The sequence below is a fragment of the Pelophylax lessonae genome (genome assembly GCF_965119305.1).
Source record: "Pelophylax lessonae genome assembly, chromosome: 1".
NCBI lineage: Eukaryota > Metazoa > Chordata > Amphibia > Anura > Ranidae > Pelophylax > Pelophylax lessonae.
Window position 1 is genome coordinate 586,890,765 of NC_138768.1, and position 16,375 is coordinate 586,907,139.

The 16,375-nt window shown below is 45.1% G+C and overlaps 1 protein-coding gene across 1 annotated transcript in view; it reads left to right on the forward strand.

Moving 5' to 3' along the window:
- The window catches only part of SMARCAD1 (SNF2 related chromatin remodeling ATPase with DExD box 1), a 261,584-nt gene that overhangs the window by 88,337 nt on the left and 156,872 nt on the right, over positions 1 to 16,375 (forward strand). Inside the window, exon 6 of the mRNA XM_082268551.1 lies at positions 1,977 to 2,065. Coding sequence (XP_082124677.1) covers positions 1,977 to 2,065 — 89 coding nt within the window. The remainder of the gene's footprint in view (positions 1 to 1,976; positions 2,066 to 16,375) is intronic.

Below are 16,375 nucleotides of genomic sequence, written 5' to 3' on the forward strand. Positions count from 1 at the left end.
TTTTTTTTTTTTTTTTTTTTTTTTTTTTTTTGCGCTATAAACAAAAAAGCGTCAATTTTGAAAAAAAAAAAAATATATATATATATATATATATATATATATATATATGTATATATATGTATATATATATGTATATATATATATATATATATTTCACATTCTGCTATGACATTCTCAAAAAAAAAAAATCAAACAAACTTTTTTAACATTTTTGGCGAATTTGTTTTCTACTACATATTTTTGGTAAAAAAAAAATCGCAATAAGCGTATTTTGATTCGTTTGCGGAAAAGTTATCGTGTCTACTAACTATGGGAAAGATTTATGTCCTTTTTGTGTTTTTTCTTTTTTTTACTATTAATGGCGGCATTCTGTGATTTTTTTTTTTTTCTTTTTTTTGCGGGACTGCGACATTGCGGAGGACAGATCTGACCCCTAACTGACATTTTTGACACTTTTGGGGGTACCAGTTACATTACTACAGTAATCACTGCTAAAAATATGCACTGTTACTGTAATGACATTGGCAGGGAAGGGGTTAGATGTGAGCCTAGGGGAGTGATTCTAACGGCGATTTGCCTGGGAGCGGCTGCCTACCGCAGTACATCTGTGGCGGGCGGTCGTAAACTGGTTAAAGGGACAGTATATTTAATTTTAGCTGATTAAAGTGTGACAAGAGTCTACAATATTAACTTTTTCACAATATTCTTATTTTCTGAGATACCGAATTCTGGGTTTTCACTTGTAAGCCACAATCCTCTAAATTTAAAAGAAGTAAATGCTTAAAATCACTCTGTGTGTATGTAATGAATCCATATAATATGAGTTTCACTTTCTGAATTGAATTATTGAAAATAAAGATTTGATGATTTTCTAATTTTTTAACATGCACGTGTATGTACAGTATCTCAGAAAAGTGAGTACACCCCTCACATTTAAATGACACTCTGCTACAATGTAAAGTAGTGAGTGTACAGCTTGTATAACAGTGTAAATTTGCTGTCCCCTCAAAATAACTCAACACACAGCCATTAATGTCTAAACCGCTGGCAACAAAAGTGAGTACACTCCTAAGTGTAAATGTCCAGGTTTGGCCCAAAGTGTCAATATTTTGTGTGGCCACCATTATTTTCCAGCACTGACTTAAAGAGGAAGTAAACCCTCCTCTGACACTTTTACCTATAGGTAAGCCTATGATAAGGCTTACCTATAGGTACTGTAATTATCTCCTAAACATGTACCGTTTAGGAGATATTTACCTTACATGCAGCCAGTGACGTCACTGGCGCATGCGCTCTGAAGGAACAGCCGCTGGTGTTGTGACCGTCGGCTCCCGCGTGCGCGGGAGTGATGTCACTGCGGCTCCGGCCAATCAGATGGCTGGATGCCGGGATCCCAGAAGACGGGCGACTGGACATGTCGCCCGTCATAGAGGTAAGCGGGCAGCACGGCGGCGGCTCGTTCTGAGGTAAGTATTTCATAATGAGCTAGTATGCGATGCATACTAGCTCATTATGTGTTTCTCTTGCAGGTTGAAAAAAAAATGTGGGGTTTACAACCTTTTTAACCCTCTTAGGCATGGAGTTCACCAGAGCTTCACAGGTTGCCGCTGGAGTTGTCTTCCACGAGGACATCACGGAGCTGGTGGATGTAAGAGACCTTGCGCTCCTCCACCTTCCATTTGAGAATGCCCACATTTTAGTGTCCTATCATCCTTTTCACACAGCAGCAGCAGGCTCCCACTACAGAGAGGGTGAGAGTCCTAAGTATCAGTCAGCACACATGTAAGGCCTGTGGTCCTTTTTGGCTTCTGTAGTGACCGTATCTGTCATTCTGTGTACTTTGAAAGGAGTCAGTGTTGTGTGTTTTTTGCGGTTTTTCTAGATTTTATGACACTATTGTGAACTTCTCAGTATTTGCATTGTAATCATGTGTCTGCAGTAATAATGTTTGTAATATACCTGTTTAACATATTTAGATAAAAATTCATCTCGAAAAAGAAAGGCAGATGACCGTCCCCAGGATGGAGCTGAGGAAAAGGTTGCAAAAAAGAAGAAATCTGATTCTGTAAGTATTTGTACGACACTGACTGTCATTTTGCTTCTTCTATGTCTTACAACAACTTTGTTTTGTAGTTCCATTTTGCTCGTTTTCACCACACACCTCAAAATACTTTAGATCCAAGCATTCTTTGTATATCCGTCATTGCCCTGGAGGAATTTTACAATCTACGGACATTACCAGTGTCGTACAAACCTACTGTATGCACCTACATGTTTTTGGGTTGATGAAGCTCAACTTGAGGAAGTCCTGGGAAAAACTTACCCACTTCTATCAAGCTCATAAAATGCTAATCTCTAAAGTCTCAAAATCCCATTCATTTTAATGGCACCTGTTCACATATGAGCATTTTGTCGCCTGAAGCTCAAAAAATACATGAGCTTCTTTTCTGGCAGATTCGTTTTTTTTTTTTTTAGGAGTCAATGCCTGCCTCCAAACACCTGCAAAAAACACCTGAAAACTCCCCCAAAAAAGACTGAAAAGCATACACTCAGGTGTGAATGGAGCCTATAGGATAGACACCTGCAGTAATAAACATGCTCTACTATGTAATTGAAAACCAGGAATGGCTAGTGGATGAAAGAGGTGACGGATAATGGCCGGAATACACGATAAGAATATCGGACGTAAATTTCCGTTCAGCGAGCGATCGGCCGATATTCTACTTGTTAATGTCCAGCCATCAATGAGCGATATCGATATTGTGAACGAAAAATACCGTTTGAAAAACCCAAAAAATTCTGTCGTCTTGTTTGCGAAAGAACGATATTCTATACGTTGATGTTGAGGTCGTTCAGTTTAACCTCATCACGCATGTCCGAAAATATTTTCCCCGAAATGTTTGTTGACCCGGAAGCATTGTACCATGTCAAGAAGTTTCGTAAACACGAATGAAAAAAGCTAAAGAAGTCCTCTCAGCCAAGATATAGCATGGAATGTCAAATAGACATATGCCATGTATGTTTTTAGCAAATCCATTGGTAATGTATTCCCTATTTAAATAGTAAAAGGACTTTTTAAAATAAAGCATTAATCAACATTGTCCGATATATATTAAATGCATGATAAATTCCCAAAGAAAATCTAAAGAAGACACCATAAATGCGTAAACAAATTTTTTTTATTGATTTTGTAACCAAATAAAAATATATATTTATATATCATAAAAAACATAAAGATGTGGGTTTTGTATAAATAATACAAAAAGATATTTGACAGATGTTCACATAGTGCCAATGGAGAAAAAACATACACAACAAATAACAGGTTGCCAAATAGTGCAAATTGCCCATATATGCAAGTGCAAGCATGATCAATGGGAAATGGACTTATGGTGCAGGTATTGAGTATTTGTAGGTTGTCCTTGCAGGTCATTGTTGTGACATCTGTATGCCATAATGCAACATAATTTTAAAATAGAACAGCCACTGAGAGGTAAGGGGGAGCAAAATCCAAATCAAAGACTCTCTTTTTTCAGATGATTATGATTGTTCAACAGTATGCATCAAGGACACTGGAAGACCGTAGACTATAATAGGCAACCACTGCATGAAGTAGTCATGTACACATTAGTTTTCGTATGCGCTGATCCAACACAGAGGAGGATTCAATGTTCCAAACAGACAGTTGACCCGATCCCCTCCCCTCCCCTACAAAAATGCGAGAACACAGAGGAGGAGCCTAGGCCATGCACCTACGGAAATACAAAAATAAGCACATCTCTTTTGTACTTATTAGTGCATTCCAAGTCACACAAAAAATGTTAGCACGATCAATGGGAACTGGAGGCAATGCTACATATGTATTGATAGGGACATGTGATCCACCTGTCATTACGTACACCAGCAAGAACACAGAGGAGGAGCTTAGAGGCAATAGGACAGTTGGTCCCATGCACCTACGGAAATACAAAATAAGCACATCTCTTTTGTACTTATTAGTGCAGGCCTCGACAAACCCCGGGCGCCAGGTCGCATTTGCGACTAGAATTAGCGACCTGGCGCCTGGGGTGCCCTGCAGGAGGTGTCCTGTCCCTTTTTGCGCCCCCACCTTCTTTCCCGAGTGCACGGACTTCCACGCCGTCCATAAATTGAGGCCCCGGCTTTTCGGCCTTCTTCTGTGAGATGAGAGGCTAGGGGAACTGGCGCCCTCTTGTGGTGGCCGGGAGTAATGCATGTTCTCAATGCCTTCCCTCTCATCTGCTCTTTGGAAGGAGATGGGAAGTTTTTGCAGGCTTCATCTCTGTCCAGTTACCTTTTGCTTAAAATGTAAGTGGACAGGGAGTGTGGTTATTATTATTTATTTATTTTTTAAATTTAAAAAAAAAATAAATTTTTTTTTTTATTAAAAAAAAAAATAAACATCTTTTTCTTTTTTTTTTTTTTCAATTCTTATTATAAAAAAAAAAATTTATATATATATATCTATCTTTTTTTTTTTTTTTTTCCCTCATCGCCGTGCCACAGCCGAAGGCCCCTTTCACACGGGCTGTCTGATCGGGTCCGCCTGTCAGTTTTTCAGACAGAGATGATCGGACCCTTCATTCTCCTCTATGGAGCGGTAATCTGCCGCCATCTGATCCTGTCCTCCAAAAACAGATGGATGGTGGTTCTATTTTCTATCCATCCCGTGGATCGGATCAGATGGCATCGGATGGAAAGAGACAGTCTGTTTCCATCCAATTGCGCTATAGAGGAGAGTGGGGTTCTAGTCATACTTATGTGTAAATTTAGTATCCGTTTTATTAAATAAAGCTTGGTTGTTAGTTTAAAAAAAAAAAAACTGGCTCCTAACTTTTTTAGCTGGCTCCTAGATTTCAGGCAAATTTGTCAAGCCCTGTATTAGTGCATTCCAAGTCACACAAAAAATGTGATATATATGTATATATACACACGGCTATATTAAATTATCTGTTTTAACCTTGGTCCCACGCTGGTTCGTGCTAGGCAGTCGTTGGTGCTAGGAGGAAGTGCCGGGCTCTTGGTGCTAGGAGGAAGTGCGTGGCTCTAAAAAGGTCACACGCACATTACATCACTTCCGCTTAAACGTGCAACGTGAGGATTACGTATCTAATCGATTGGTCTGTAACGTTTTTTTTTTGGATCGTTGATGTTGGCAACGTTTTCGACCGAACGCTGTTTCGATAGTCGGCGGGCACCGGTTGGGCGATATTCGGGCCGTGTATGTTGGCAACGTTTTTTGACCGACAAATACTTTTTCAAAAGTCGGTGGTCGAATGATCGGGCGATATTCTAATCGTGTATTCACACCATTAGACCAACATCCCTTAACAAGAAAACAGAAGGAGAGAATTCCCCCCTAGTGGGACTTTAGCAGTCTTTATCCTAATGGTAGGTAATACCCGAGATACGGATTATGTACAACACAGTACTGTTTCGTACATAACCCGTATCTCAGGTATTACCTACCATTAGGATAAAGACTGCTAAAGTCCCACTAGGGAGGATCCTCTCCTTCTGTTTACTAATTGAATGTATTTGATAATTTTTAGTCTCATCTGATTGTCTTATGCGTTTGTGTCGTGTGTGTTTGCGTATTGAGATTTCTGTACAAATCATCATACATGTATTTAGTAAACAACATAATTGTAATCTGTGTCTATAAGAGTACTGTCAAGGTGTTTTTAGAGGTGTTGGCTTTCATACTGTGCTATCATAGTGCAAAGAATTTTTGCGCCATGCTTTCAATATGCCAGTTACTACGTAGGAGTTTTAGCAGGAAAGCAACTGGTGAAGTCAGATCTAATAATAACTTGGGTTTGTCAGTAGCCAGGATGAGCAATTACAGCACGTCTTTCTTTCAGTACAGGTTTTCTTTAAAACACAATTGAACCCTTTGTTTAAATCATTCAAATACATTACAGTTGTATCAAAATAAAAGGTGTTCATTGTCTTGCAGATCAATTTCCTTCTAAATCGGCTGCAGCCTGAATAGAAAAGTCTGTTCTCTACAAGCAGCTACAGAGTGGGGCAATTGCTTTGTGTGTGGTAATAGTGGTCTCTCTGCAGAGATTTGCCATGCACCCTACTGAGTCAGACCTATAGCTCTGCAATCCGCAACGCTTATACTCCCTGCTGATTTGAGAGCTTTGATTCGGACTCAGCAGGCATGTTGGATTTCTGACAAAAGATCAATTCTTTTCCTCAGAGCGAGAGCCTTACTTTGCAGCTCACTGGCAGGGATAGTATTTTAGAAGATAAAAAGCAGACAGGAGTAACTGGTCTAGTGGGGAGGAAGTAGATGTCTTTACACGCAGGGACAGGATGTGTGAAAACGTGAAAATCCTAAAGTGTAGGTTTCCCCAACACTTCTTCTTTCTAATGTGTCTGTGTTACCATGTACTTGTATTAACCTCTTGCCAACGGTCGGCTCTGTCCCGCGAAACAACGGGCCTGTACGTAGTTTCGCGGTTGCGCGCACCGATTGGCTACAGGGGGAGCCAATCAACGGGTCCGGCAGCCGCTCTGTCTGCCCGGCACCCGCGATCGCTCCCTGTGGAGACAGAACAGCTATCTGTCTGCTGTTGTAAACACGGCAGACCGCTGTTCTGTCAGTAATGAACACTGGGATCCTGTGTTCCTCCTTTTTAGTAACACAGGTCTTTGTGTTCATTCAGCAAGCACATCCCCCACACAGAAAACACCCCCTAGGGACACATTTAACCCTTTGATCGCCCTTGGTGTTAACCCTTTCCCTGCCAGTGTCAGTACAGTAACAGTGCATATTTTTAGCACTGATTACTGTAATAATGTCACTGGTCTCCCCAATAGTGTCTAAAATGTCAGGTGTCCGCTCTGTCCATAACAACAATGTCGTAGTCCCGCTAAAAATCGCTGATTTGTGATGAAAATAAATACAAAGGAAAAATCTTTCCCCTAGTTTGTAGACGTGATAACTTTTGCACAAACCAATCTATATACACTTATTGGGATTTTTTTTACCAAAATATGTAGAATACATATTGGCCTAAAATTATGAAAAAAATTAGATTTTTAAATTTTTTTTATTGGAAATGTTTTATAGTAAAAAATGCTATTTTTATTTTTTCAGACATGTCACTTTTTTTTTTGTTTATAGCGCAAATAATAAAAATCGCACAGGTGATCAAAAACCACCAAAGAGAGCTCTATTTGTGGGAAAAAAAAGGACATCAATTTTATTTGGGTACAGCGTCGCACGACCGAACAATTGTCAGTTAAAATAGCGCAGTGCTGTATCGCAAAAAATAGCCTGGTGGTAAAAACTATCTTGTTCTCTGTGCATTGTTCTTTGCATGGAAGCACATCTAACCCAGTGTGGTCAGTTTTCTCTTATGCATTGAAGCACATCTAACCCAGTGTGGTCAGTTTTCTCTTATGCATTTTCCTTGAGAGCACAGCGTGCCAGTACTCCAATGGTCAGACTTCTGCTGACATGCTCCCTGCACAGCTCTTCACTGGGAATGTCGGTGTACTGCTGTTTCTCTGCTTTCTGCTGAAAGGTTCCCCCTGCTGTCTCCATCCACACCTCTCCTAGCCCCTTATGCAGCTGAGAACAGAGGTCATGTGATTACTTGTTAAAGTATTTACAGTGTAATGTGTGTGTGTGTGTGTGTGTATATATACTTTCTCTCATGCTCATTAAGCTTTCTGCTCAGGTACACCACAGGGCGTTCTTCCCCATTGTGTACCTGTGACAATACTGCTCCAGTGCCGACATCAGACACTTTCATCTGAACCAAACAATCCTTGGAAAAATCAGGGAAGAATGACACTGGTTGTTCACAAAGAGCCTTCTTCAAGATTTGGAAAGACTCTTCTGCTTCTGGGGACCCTTTTACCATTACGCAGTCTTTCCCTTTTGTATGATCAGTCATTGGAGCTGCTAAAGGGCCATAATTCGGAATGAACTTTCTATAGTATCCCGTGATACCCAGAAACGCTCTGACCTGCTTCTTTACCAGATGTGGCCTCTCTTGGATGGCTTCTACTTTGTTTAATTGGGGTTTTTTTGACTCCTTGACAAATAGTGTAGCCCAAATTACCTGGCTTCCTCTAAACCAATTGCGCGCTTTTTTGGATTTGCCGTAAAACCTCCTGTCCAGTTTTGGGACTTGTCATGATGGGACTAGACCAAGTCACTATTGGACTCCTTAATGACATCCAGCTCCAGCATCCTTTTGACTTTGTCACTGATCTCCTTTCTCCTAACTTCAGGAATTTGGTATGGCTTGAGTTTGACACGTACTCCAGGTTCAGTAAAAATATCATGCTGAACCACTGAAGTTGTGCCTGGTAACTCTGAAACGTTTTCTCTGTTCCTTATCAGGAACTCTGTACCTTCCTCCTTTTTGAGAATGACAGTGTGCCTGGAATTTTAACTTCAGGGACCAGGGGGGACTCCGTACTCCCAGGAGTTACAGACGCAAGGTTTGCAGCTAATGCCAGCCTATCCTTCCAGGGTTTTAACAGGTTCACAGGGTATATCCGCTTAGGCTTTCTTTTACCCGGTTGATATACCTTGTATTTCACCTCTCCAGCTCTTTCAACTACTTCAAAGGGACCATGCCACTTAGCCAAGAACTTGTTTTCATCAGTGGGAACGAAGACCAGGACCCTGTCACCAGGCGAGAAAACACTGAGTCGGCCCCCCATGTTGTATATTGTTCGTTGGGCTTCTTGGGCCTGAAGTAAGTGTTCCTTTACCATGGGCATTATCGCTGCAATTCTGTCCTGCATCTTAGCAATATGCTCAATTACACTTTTATGGGCTGTCTGCCCTCGCTCCCAGGTTTCCATGGCTATGTTGTAAGAGTCCCCAAGGGTGTCTCCCATAGAGCAACTCAAATGGAGAGTTCCCCGTAGAGGACTGGGGAACCTCCCTGATGGCAAGCCCCAAGTACGGAAGCAAGAAGTCCCCAATTGTTTGTTCCATCCTTCTCAACCTTTTTAAACATACCCTTTAATGTTTTATTAAAGCGTTCCAACAAGCCATCAGTTTGAGGGTGGTACACAAAGGTTTGCATCTTTGTCACCTTAAACAATTTGCACAACTCTTTAGTTGTGACATGAATGGGTTGCCTTGGTCTGTAAGGACATCCTTAGGGACCCCAATGGGACTGAACATCATAAACAACTCCTTGGCAATGTTTTTAGCAGATGTGTTCCGTAAAGGGACTGCCTCGGGGTAACTGGTAGCATAATCACAAGAATGTGCTGATGGCCCCAGGCAGACTTGTAGTGGACCCACAAGGTCCTGGTGATCCTCTTAAACGGAGACTTCAATAATGGGCAATGGCACTAAAGGACTTCAAAAGTGAGGCAGGGGTGCTGACATTTGACATACAGGGCAAGATTGACAATAATTCTCAATGTCTTTTTGAACCCTAGGCCATTAAAACCTGCGTAACACTTTAGCGGTTTTCTCAACACCCAAATGGCCTCCCAGCAAGTGTCCATGGGCAAGTTCTAGTTCCACCCTTCTATACAGTTTAAGGACCACCAACTATTCAACAATTTCTTTTTTTTTTATACACTTGATACAGTAAATACTCATTGCTACAGAAATACGGAAAACATAGCCTGTCCCCTGGTTTGACAGGTACACCATTAACCATTACCACATTTTTCCCAGGCCCTGGCAAGTGTAGGGTTTTTTCTTTGCTCAGTACCAAAGTTTTCCTGGTGCACATTAAGATCCGTAACATCCAATCTAGCACCAGTGTCAGCAGAAGGCTGTCCACTTTCACTGACTGTGGGGACTTCCTCAGTCTCTAATAGTTCTCCTGCCCATAACAGAGAAAGGAAAACCTGGGATTCCTGAGAGGAGTCGCCTGGACCCACATTTTCTGTGCTGGCCAGGGATTCTGGCTTCGACTTTGATTCAGCTAATGTGACTTGAGTCTAGACAATCCCACAGTTCCCATAACTTGGGGAAATCCCTGCCAATTATGGCCTCATGCACTAAGTGGGATACAACGCCAACCAGATGAGTCACAGTACCTATGTCCGATTAAAACTTGACCGTAGCTATAGGATACTTCCGGGTATCCCCATGTACAGAAATCACAGAAACAGCATGAGAATTCACAGGCTTAACCAGATCAGCGTTAACCAAAGTAATTAAACATCCTGAGTCCAGCAAGCCTTGCTGGACTCAGGATGTTTAATTACTTTGGTTAACGCTGATATTGACATTAATTTGATACAGGTTTACCCAGACGCAGCGAACATAGACTGCTGTCTGAAAGCAAAGTCACGTTGCATAGGTTCATCTGTCAATGAACAGTTTGCTGCAACATGTCCCAGTTCCTGACAACAGAAACACTTAACATTTATCCAGTTAGGTTTGCTGACAGGCTCTGGCTTCCCTTGTTTGGGATGCCAATCTTCAGACCTGGCACTCCCTGTCTCCTTGCGTGCTTACCACCCACTTCCCCTGGAACAATCATACCGGTTGCTTGGGGAGACCGTGGCTTTGGATGGAAAGTCTGTGCAGCTGTAGGGGTGGTGACCAGGCTCTCTGCAGCAAAGTACCTTTTAACGAGCTCCACCAGGTTGTCTGGCGACTTGGGGTCCCCTTTAATCACCCACGTCTGCAGGGAAATTGATAGTGACCTCAGGAATCCATGACCACATGCTCTACTATTTGTGGCCTAGACATGGACTCCGGGTGTAGCCATTTCCACACCAGGTGGATTGGGTTAAGCATCTGTGAAATTGGGGCCCTCTCATTTCGGAAGGACCAGCTTGTAGACCCTCTGTGCTCGAACGGCCAAGGTGCCACCAAGTCGCGCCAGGATTTCCTGCTTTACCTTTCCTCTTACGTCCTCTGACAGACGCAGCCACTTCATAGTTTCCTCGCAGTTAAACTAGTTACAAAAACTTTTCACTAGACACACCCTTAGGGGCTGTCCCCTCAGACATTAGCCCAGACACATCCAGCTTACTAATCAGTTTTCTTGCTTCCTAGTGAAGTAGGACCTAGGTTTCCCTGCTGGGACTTCAGGCTCAGTTTTTTGTTTTCTATTGAAAAATGTTTCTTTACTCACTATCGCTAGCTAGTGTCAGGGGGATCTTCCTGGTGAACTACAAGCAACAGCCGGGCTGGAGTTTCACACTGATCTAGATCCTTATGGTCTCCCAGCCTGGCCTACGAGCGTGAGCAGGTTGTGGTCCGCCCAGGCCTCGCCACGACAGAGCCCCGGTGGATGGGGACGAGCCTGCGAACGGATGCTTTGCGGGACGCATCAACCTGGAACGCCCTGAGTTGCAGCGTACCCCTCTTTGGCTGACAGCACCCCCACTTAGGGTGGGAGGCGAGCTGCTTCAGAGCGGAGCCCCCTGATCCATGGTATGGTGAGTGATCCTGTGTCCCTGTGACAGTCCTCTGAGGGGAAGATGGGGCTCACTCCTAGGGATTGCAGGCTGTGTGTCTCTGCAAAGATCCCCTAGGCCTATCTGGACGGTCCTGCCCTCCCCGCTCCCGCTGGGGGCACTCTAGGGGCATCTGACACCTGGGGGGGGGTCTTGGGGTTGTTACCTTGTCCGGGGGGGTCCCCTTAGGTGGATCCCTGCGGTGGGCTTATTCCTGGGTTCCCTGTATGATTGGTGCAGTTTTCGGCCGCCATTTTGGCTGTGGGCATCAGGCTGACTTGCTGTGAGGGCAGAAGCCATTTTCCTGAGGCTTTTGCGCCATTTTCGGGCACCATCCTCAGTGTGGGCAACCACGCTGTATGGGCGGCGGCCATTTTCCCAGTGTTTACTGTGCTTTCTAATGGGTGCCATTTGTTTGTAGGCATCCGCCTCTAGTGCGGTTTCGTCACTTCCTCCTCACGCTGAAGACTGCAGGCAGAGCGGCTGCTTCTCAGGTTTGCTGGCACAGTGAGGGGTTTTTAATCCTTGGGGCATTCCTCAGGCATACCTTGCTCCTGTCAGGATACTGGGGGAACCACGGTCGCGATTTTAAAGGGCCGGTGTACTAATTTTCACTTTATGGAACATGGAGTCCCAGGGTGAATATTCCTTTTTTGACTTTATTTGTGCAGCCTGACCCTCCGGATCAACTTCTCGGGTGTCTGTCTGCAGCCTTAGAAACTTTAGCATCCAAGGTGGATCTTGTGATGAACCGAGTCACTGCTAGTAAAAGGCTGATGCCCTCTGTCCTCTGATTCAGGACCTATTTTGATTGCCACGGACAATGCCCTCCCTGAGGGATCTCTGTCCTCAGTCCGGTGGTGAGGAGGATGAGTCCTCCTCAGCTGCGGCGCGAGAACGCTCGCTTGTGTGGAAGCACTGATTCGTTCATTGAGGGAAACATTACATTTGGATGATGAGCCCACACAGTCAGGGGAGCGGGTTGTCTTCGGCTCCCGCAAAGCCCAGAAGTCGGGTCAGGTTTTTCCTTGTCCTGAGAAGTTTCACGATATTGTGAATGAGCAATGGAGGCGTATTACACAAGTGATGGCGGTGCCCAAGCTTTTTCAGCGCCGTTACCCCTTTGCAGACTCGGTTTCCAATTGTTGGACAGTGTCACCTAGGTGGATCACACTGTTTCCTGGTTGAATAAATCCACGGTGGTCCCTTTAGAGGACTCCCTCTAGGACTCATTCAAGGACCCGATGGACTGGTGCATGGAATCACTTTGCCGTCACCTGCACTTGTTAACGGATTTGGTTCTTAAGTCTGTATTTGACTCCGTCCTGAACTCTGACGGTTACCGAATGGGTCAAGGTGCTTAGGAGCAACTTGAACGCTGAGTTGGTTCCTCCAACTCTGATTGAGCTCACGGATCAAATGGCCCAGGCCATGGTGTACCTGTGTGACACGGCCCTGGACACTGCTCCCCTGGCTGCCAGAGTGTCTGCGTTGGGGGTTGCCATTCGCCGCATGTTGTGACTGAAAAGCTGGTCAGCGGACCAGGCTTCCAAGAAGGTTGTTACTGATCTCCCCTTTTTGGGAGGAAGCCTTTTTGGTGACTCCTTGGATGAGTTAATCAAGGGCCTAACAGGGGGTATGAGTACTCTTCTCCCTCAATCTGCACAAGGCCTCTACAAGCAGATTCTTGCCAAGTGGGACAAGGCTCCGCAGTTCTTGGACTGGATGATATGTCGAAGCCATCCCACGAGGTCAGAACTCTCGTGGTGGCTTCTGTTGCCCGCTCTGAGCCAGGGCAGGTCTTTTCTGCCGCTGTTGTGGACGGATATCACCATGGATGCCAGCGTGTCTGGCCGGGGAGGAGTACTGGACACTGTGTGCCCAAGGAACGTGGTTACAGGTGGAATCGTCCTTGCCAATATATGTCCTGGAGCTCAGGGCGATCAAGCTCTGCCTGCTCCATTGGACGCTTTGGCTGCAAGGTCTCCCGGTTCGGGTTCAAACCGACATTGCCACAGCTGTGGCTTACATCAATCACCAAGGGGGCACCAAGAGTGCCCGGGCGGCCAAGGAAGTGGCCGAGATTCTGACTTGGGCCGAGGCACATGTTCCGGCCCTTTCTGCTGTCCACATTCCAGGGGTGGAGAACTGGCAAGCTGATTACCTGAGTCGTCAGGCCATGGATCAGGGGGAATGGTTTCTGCATCAGGTTTTTCACCTCCTGTATGCCGGATGGGGGAACTCTGGAGGTGGATCTGTTTGCATCTCGTCTAAACAGAAAGGTAGAGTGGTTTGTGGCCAGGGCTCGAGATCCTCTGGCCAATGCCATGGACGCACTGGTGGTGCCTTGGAGTCCCTTTCGGCTGTTTTATGCCTTTCCTCCGAATCAGCTGTTGTCCCGGTTCCTCCGCAGGTTGGTGGTGGAGACAGTGCAGGTGGTTCTGGTGGCCCCAGACTGGCCTCAACAGTCTTGGTATGCGGACCTAGTAAAGATGGTCGTTGAGCCTCCCTGGCGGCTGCCTCTGAGGGAAGATCTTCCATCCTGCTTTACGGTCTCTGGCTTTAACTGTGTGGCTGTTGAAAGCCAGGTGTTGAGAGAGGGAGGTCTCTCTGATGCCATGATTCCTACCTTGAGGGCTTGAAAGGCTACCTGTAGGAAAATTTATCATCGTACCTGGAAGGCGTATATTGCCTGGTGTGAGTCGCAAGGGTTGCATCCTCATTCCTTTTTGGTGGCGAGGGTCTTGACTTTCTTGCAGAAAGGTGTGGAGCAACGTTTGGCTTTGGGCACGCTTAAGGGTCAGGCGTCTGCCTTGGCCATTTACTTCCAGCGTCCCTTGGTGACGAATTCCTTGATTCGCACCTTTGTTCAAGGGGTGCGTCATCTGGCTCCTCCAAGGAGATCCACCTTGTCTCCGTGCGATCTGAATTTGGTTTTGTCCACTCCCTTTGAGAATATCAGGGAAGTCTCTTTGCCTGTGTTGTCCCAGAAGGTTTCCTTTCTGGTGGCTATCACCTCTGCTCGTTGGGTGTCTGAGTTGGCGGCGCTGTCTTGTCGTTCATAGGGATAAGGTTGTTCTGCGACCCAACCAATCTTTTCTCCCTAAGGTGGTGTCTGCCTTCCACCTCAATGAAGATATTGTCTTGCCTTCACTTTGTGCGAAGCCCAAGCATCCCAAGGAATTTGCTCTGCATACCCTGAATGTGGTCCGGGCGGTCAGGGTTTACCTGTCGGCCCCGGGATCTTTTCGGAAGTCTGATTCCCTGTTTGTCCTTCCTGAAGGACCTTGTAAGGGTTCGGCTGCAACCATTTCCAAATGGATCAGACAGACGGTTGTTCAGGCCTATTTACTAAAGGGTCAGGTTCCTCCTTTCCCTGTGAGGGCACATTCTACCAGAGCCATGAGTGCTTCTTGGGCTTTTCACCATCAGGTTTCTGTGGCTCAGGTGTGTAAGGTGGCGACCTGTTCGTCGGTACACACTTTTACGAAATTCTACAAGATTGATTTAATAGCATCCTCGGGTGCTTCCTTTGGCCGCAAGGTTTTGTAGAGTGCTGTTTGCTGAAGAGACTTGGGTTTCTCTTCCTGGGGTGAATTTTCGTTTTGGGTTTGGCTCCTTTTGGTTGAGCTTATGTTGCCCTGTTGGCTACGTTTTTTTTCTGGCCTTGATGGATCGCTACCGTTTTAGTTGGTTGTGTTTCTTCCCGCCCCTCATGCCTACACTGCTTTGGGACATCCCCTTTGTGAGGATACTATGAAGTGGCTGCGTCTGTCAGAGGACGTAAGAGAAAATAGAATTTTTGTAAGAACTTACCGTAAATTCTTTTCTGAGTCCTCTGACAGACGCAGCCCCTGTCCCTCTATTTGGGGTTGGTTGTCTTTTTTTTTTTTTTTTTTTCCTTCACTGCTTGCTACGAAACTGATTAGTAAGCTGGATGTGTCTGGGGTAATGTCTGAGGGGACCGCCCCTAAGGGTGTGTCTAGTGAAAAGTTTTTCTAAATAGTTTCACTGCCTAGTCTACTCCTGTAGGTGGCGCATTACCCATTTGTGAGGAAACTGAAGTGGCTGCGTCTGTCAGAGGACTCAAAGAAAATAATTTTACAGAAAATTCTTACAAAAATTCTATTTTTTTACTCCTTGCTTCTGCCGCCTTCAGATCAAACCTGTGTTTATAATATTCACACCCGAATAAAACACATTCTATTTGATCTATAAGCCCTGTGGTTTTATTTATCCATCCCCATCCCCCTGGTCCCTTCCGGTACAGCTTTTTTCTGCATATGTCATAGAGCCAGGGGCAGGACTGCCATACCTGCGGTGTTCCCAGGGACATTACACTCTACTATCCAGGTTATACCTACCCCTCTTCTTTTTTCTGTATTCAGATCATAGTAGGCCTTCTGCAATTCTCCAATAAGTAAGGGGGACGACCAGTCTTACCCACTGGGTTTTTGGCCAACCTTTCCTCTCAGTGGTCCTTTTAAACGTCAGCAGGAAGGCCTCTGGGTCATCTGCCATCATCTTGGAGAGGAAGTGACCCACGCGGAAGGCTGCCAACACCTTCAATTTTAGCAGGGCACCACTGCGCCAGTGTCTCCACAACCTCAAGTCAGGGTTTTCCTATCCGCTTTTGCAGCAGTGGCTAGCTGTTCAAACAGCCTCTGCATTTGCTCCTGTACAGCACCAGTCTGTTGGCACAGCGCCTTTGTTTGCTCCTGTGCGATAGCATTTGCTTGCTGCTGTGCAGCGTTAGACAAATCCAACTGTTTGAGGATTTCCTCTGTTTAGTCAGGCAGGTACTGGTCCTTTAAGAAGTAACTTACTACAGCTGCCCGCAGGCCTCCACCATATGTAAGCTGGGGAACAGGTAGCAGGTACAAAGCTCCCTGGGATAGGCAGTCTATCAAGCAGAGATACCAAATCCAAGAATGTAGTGACA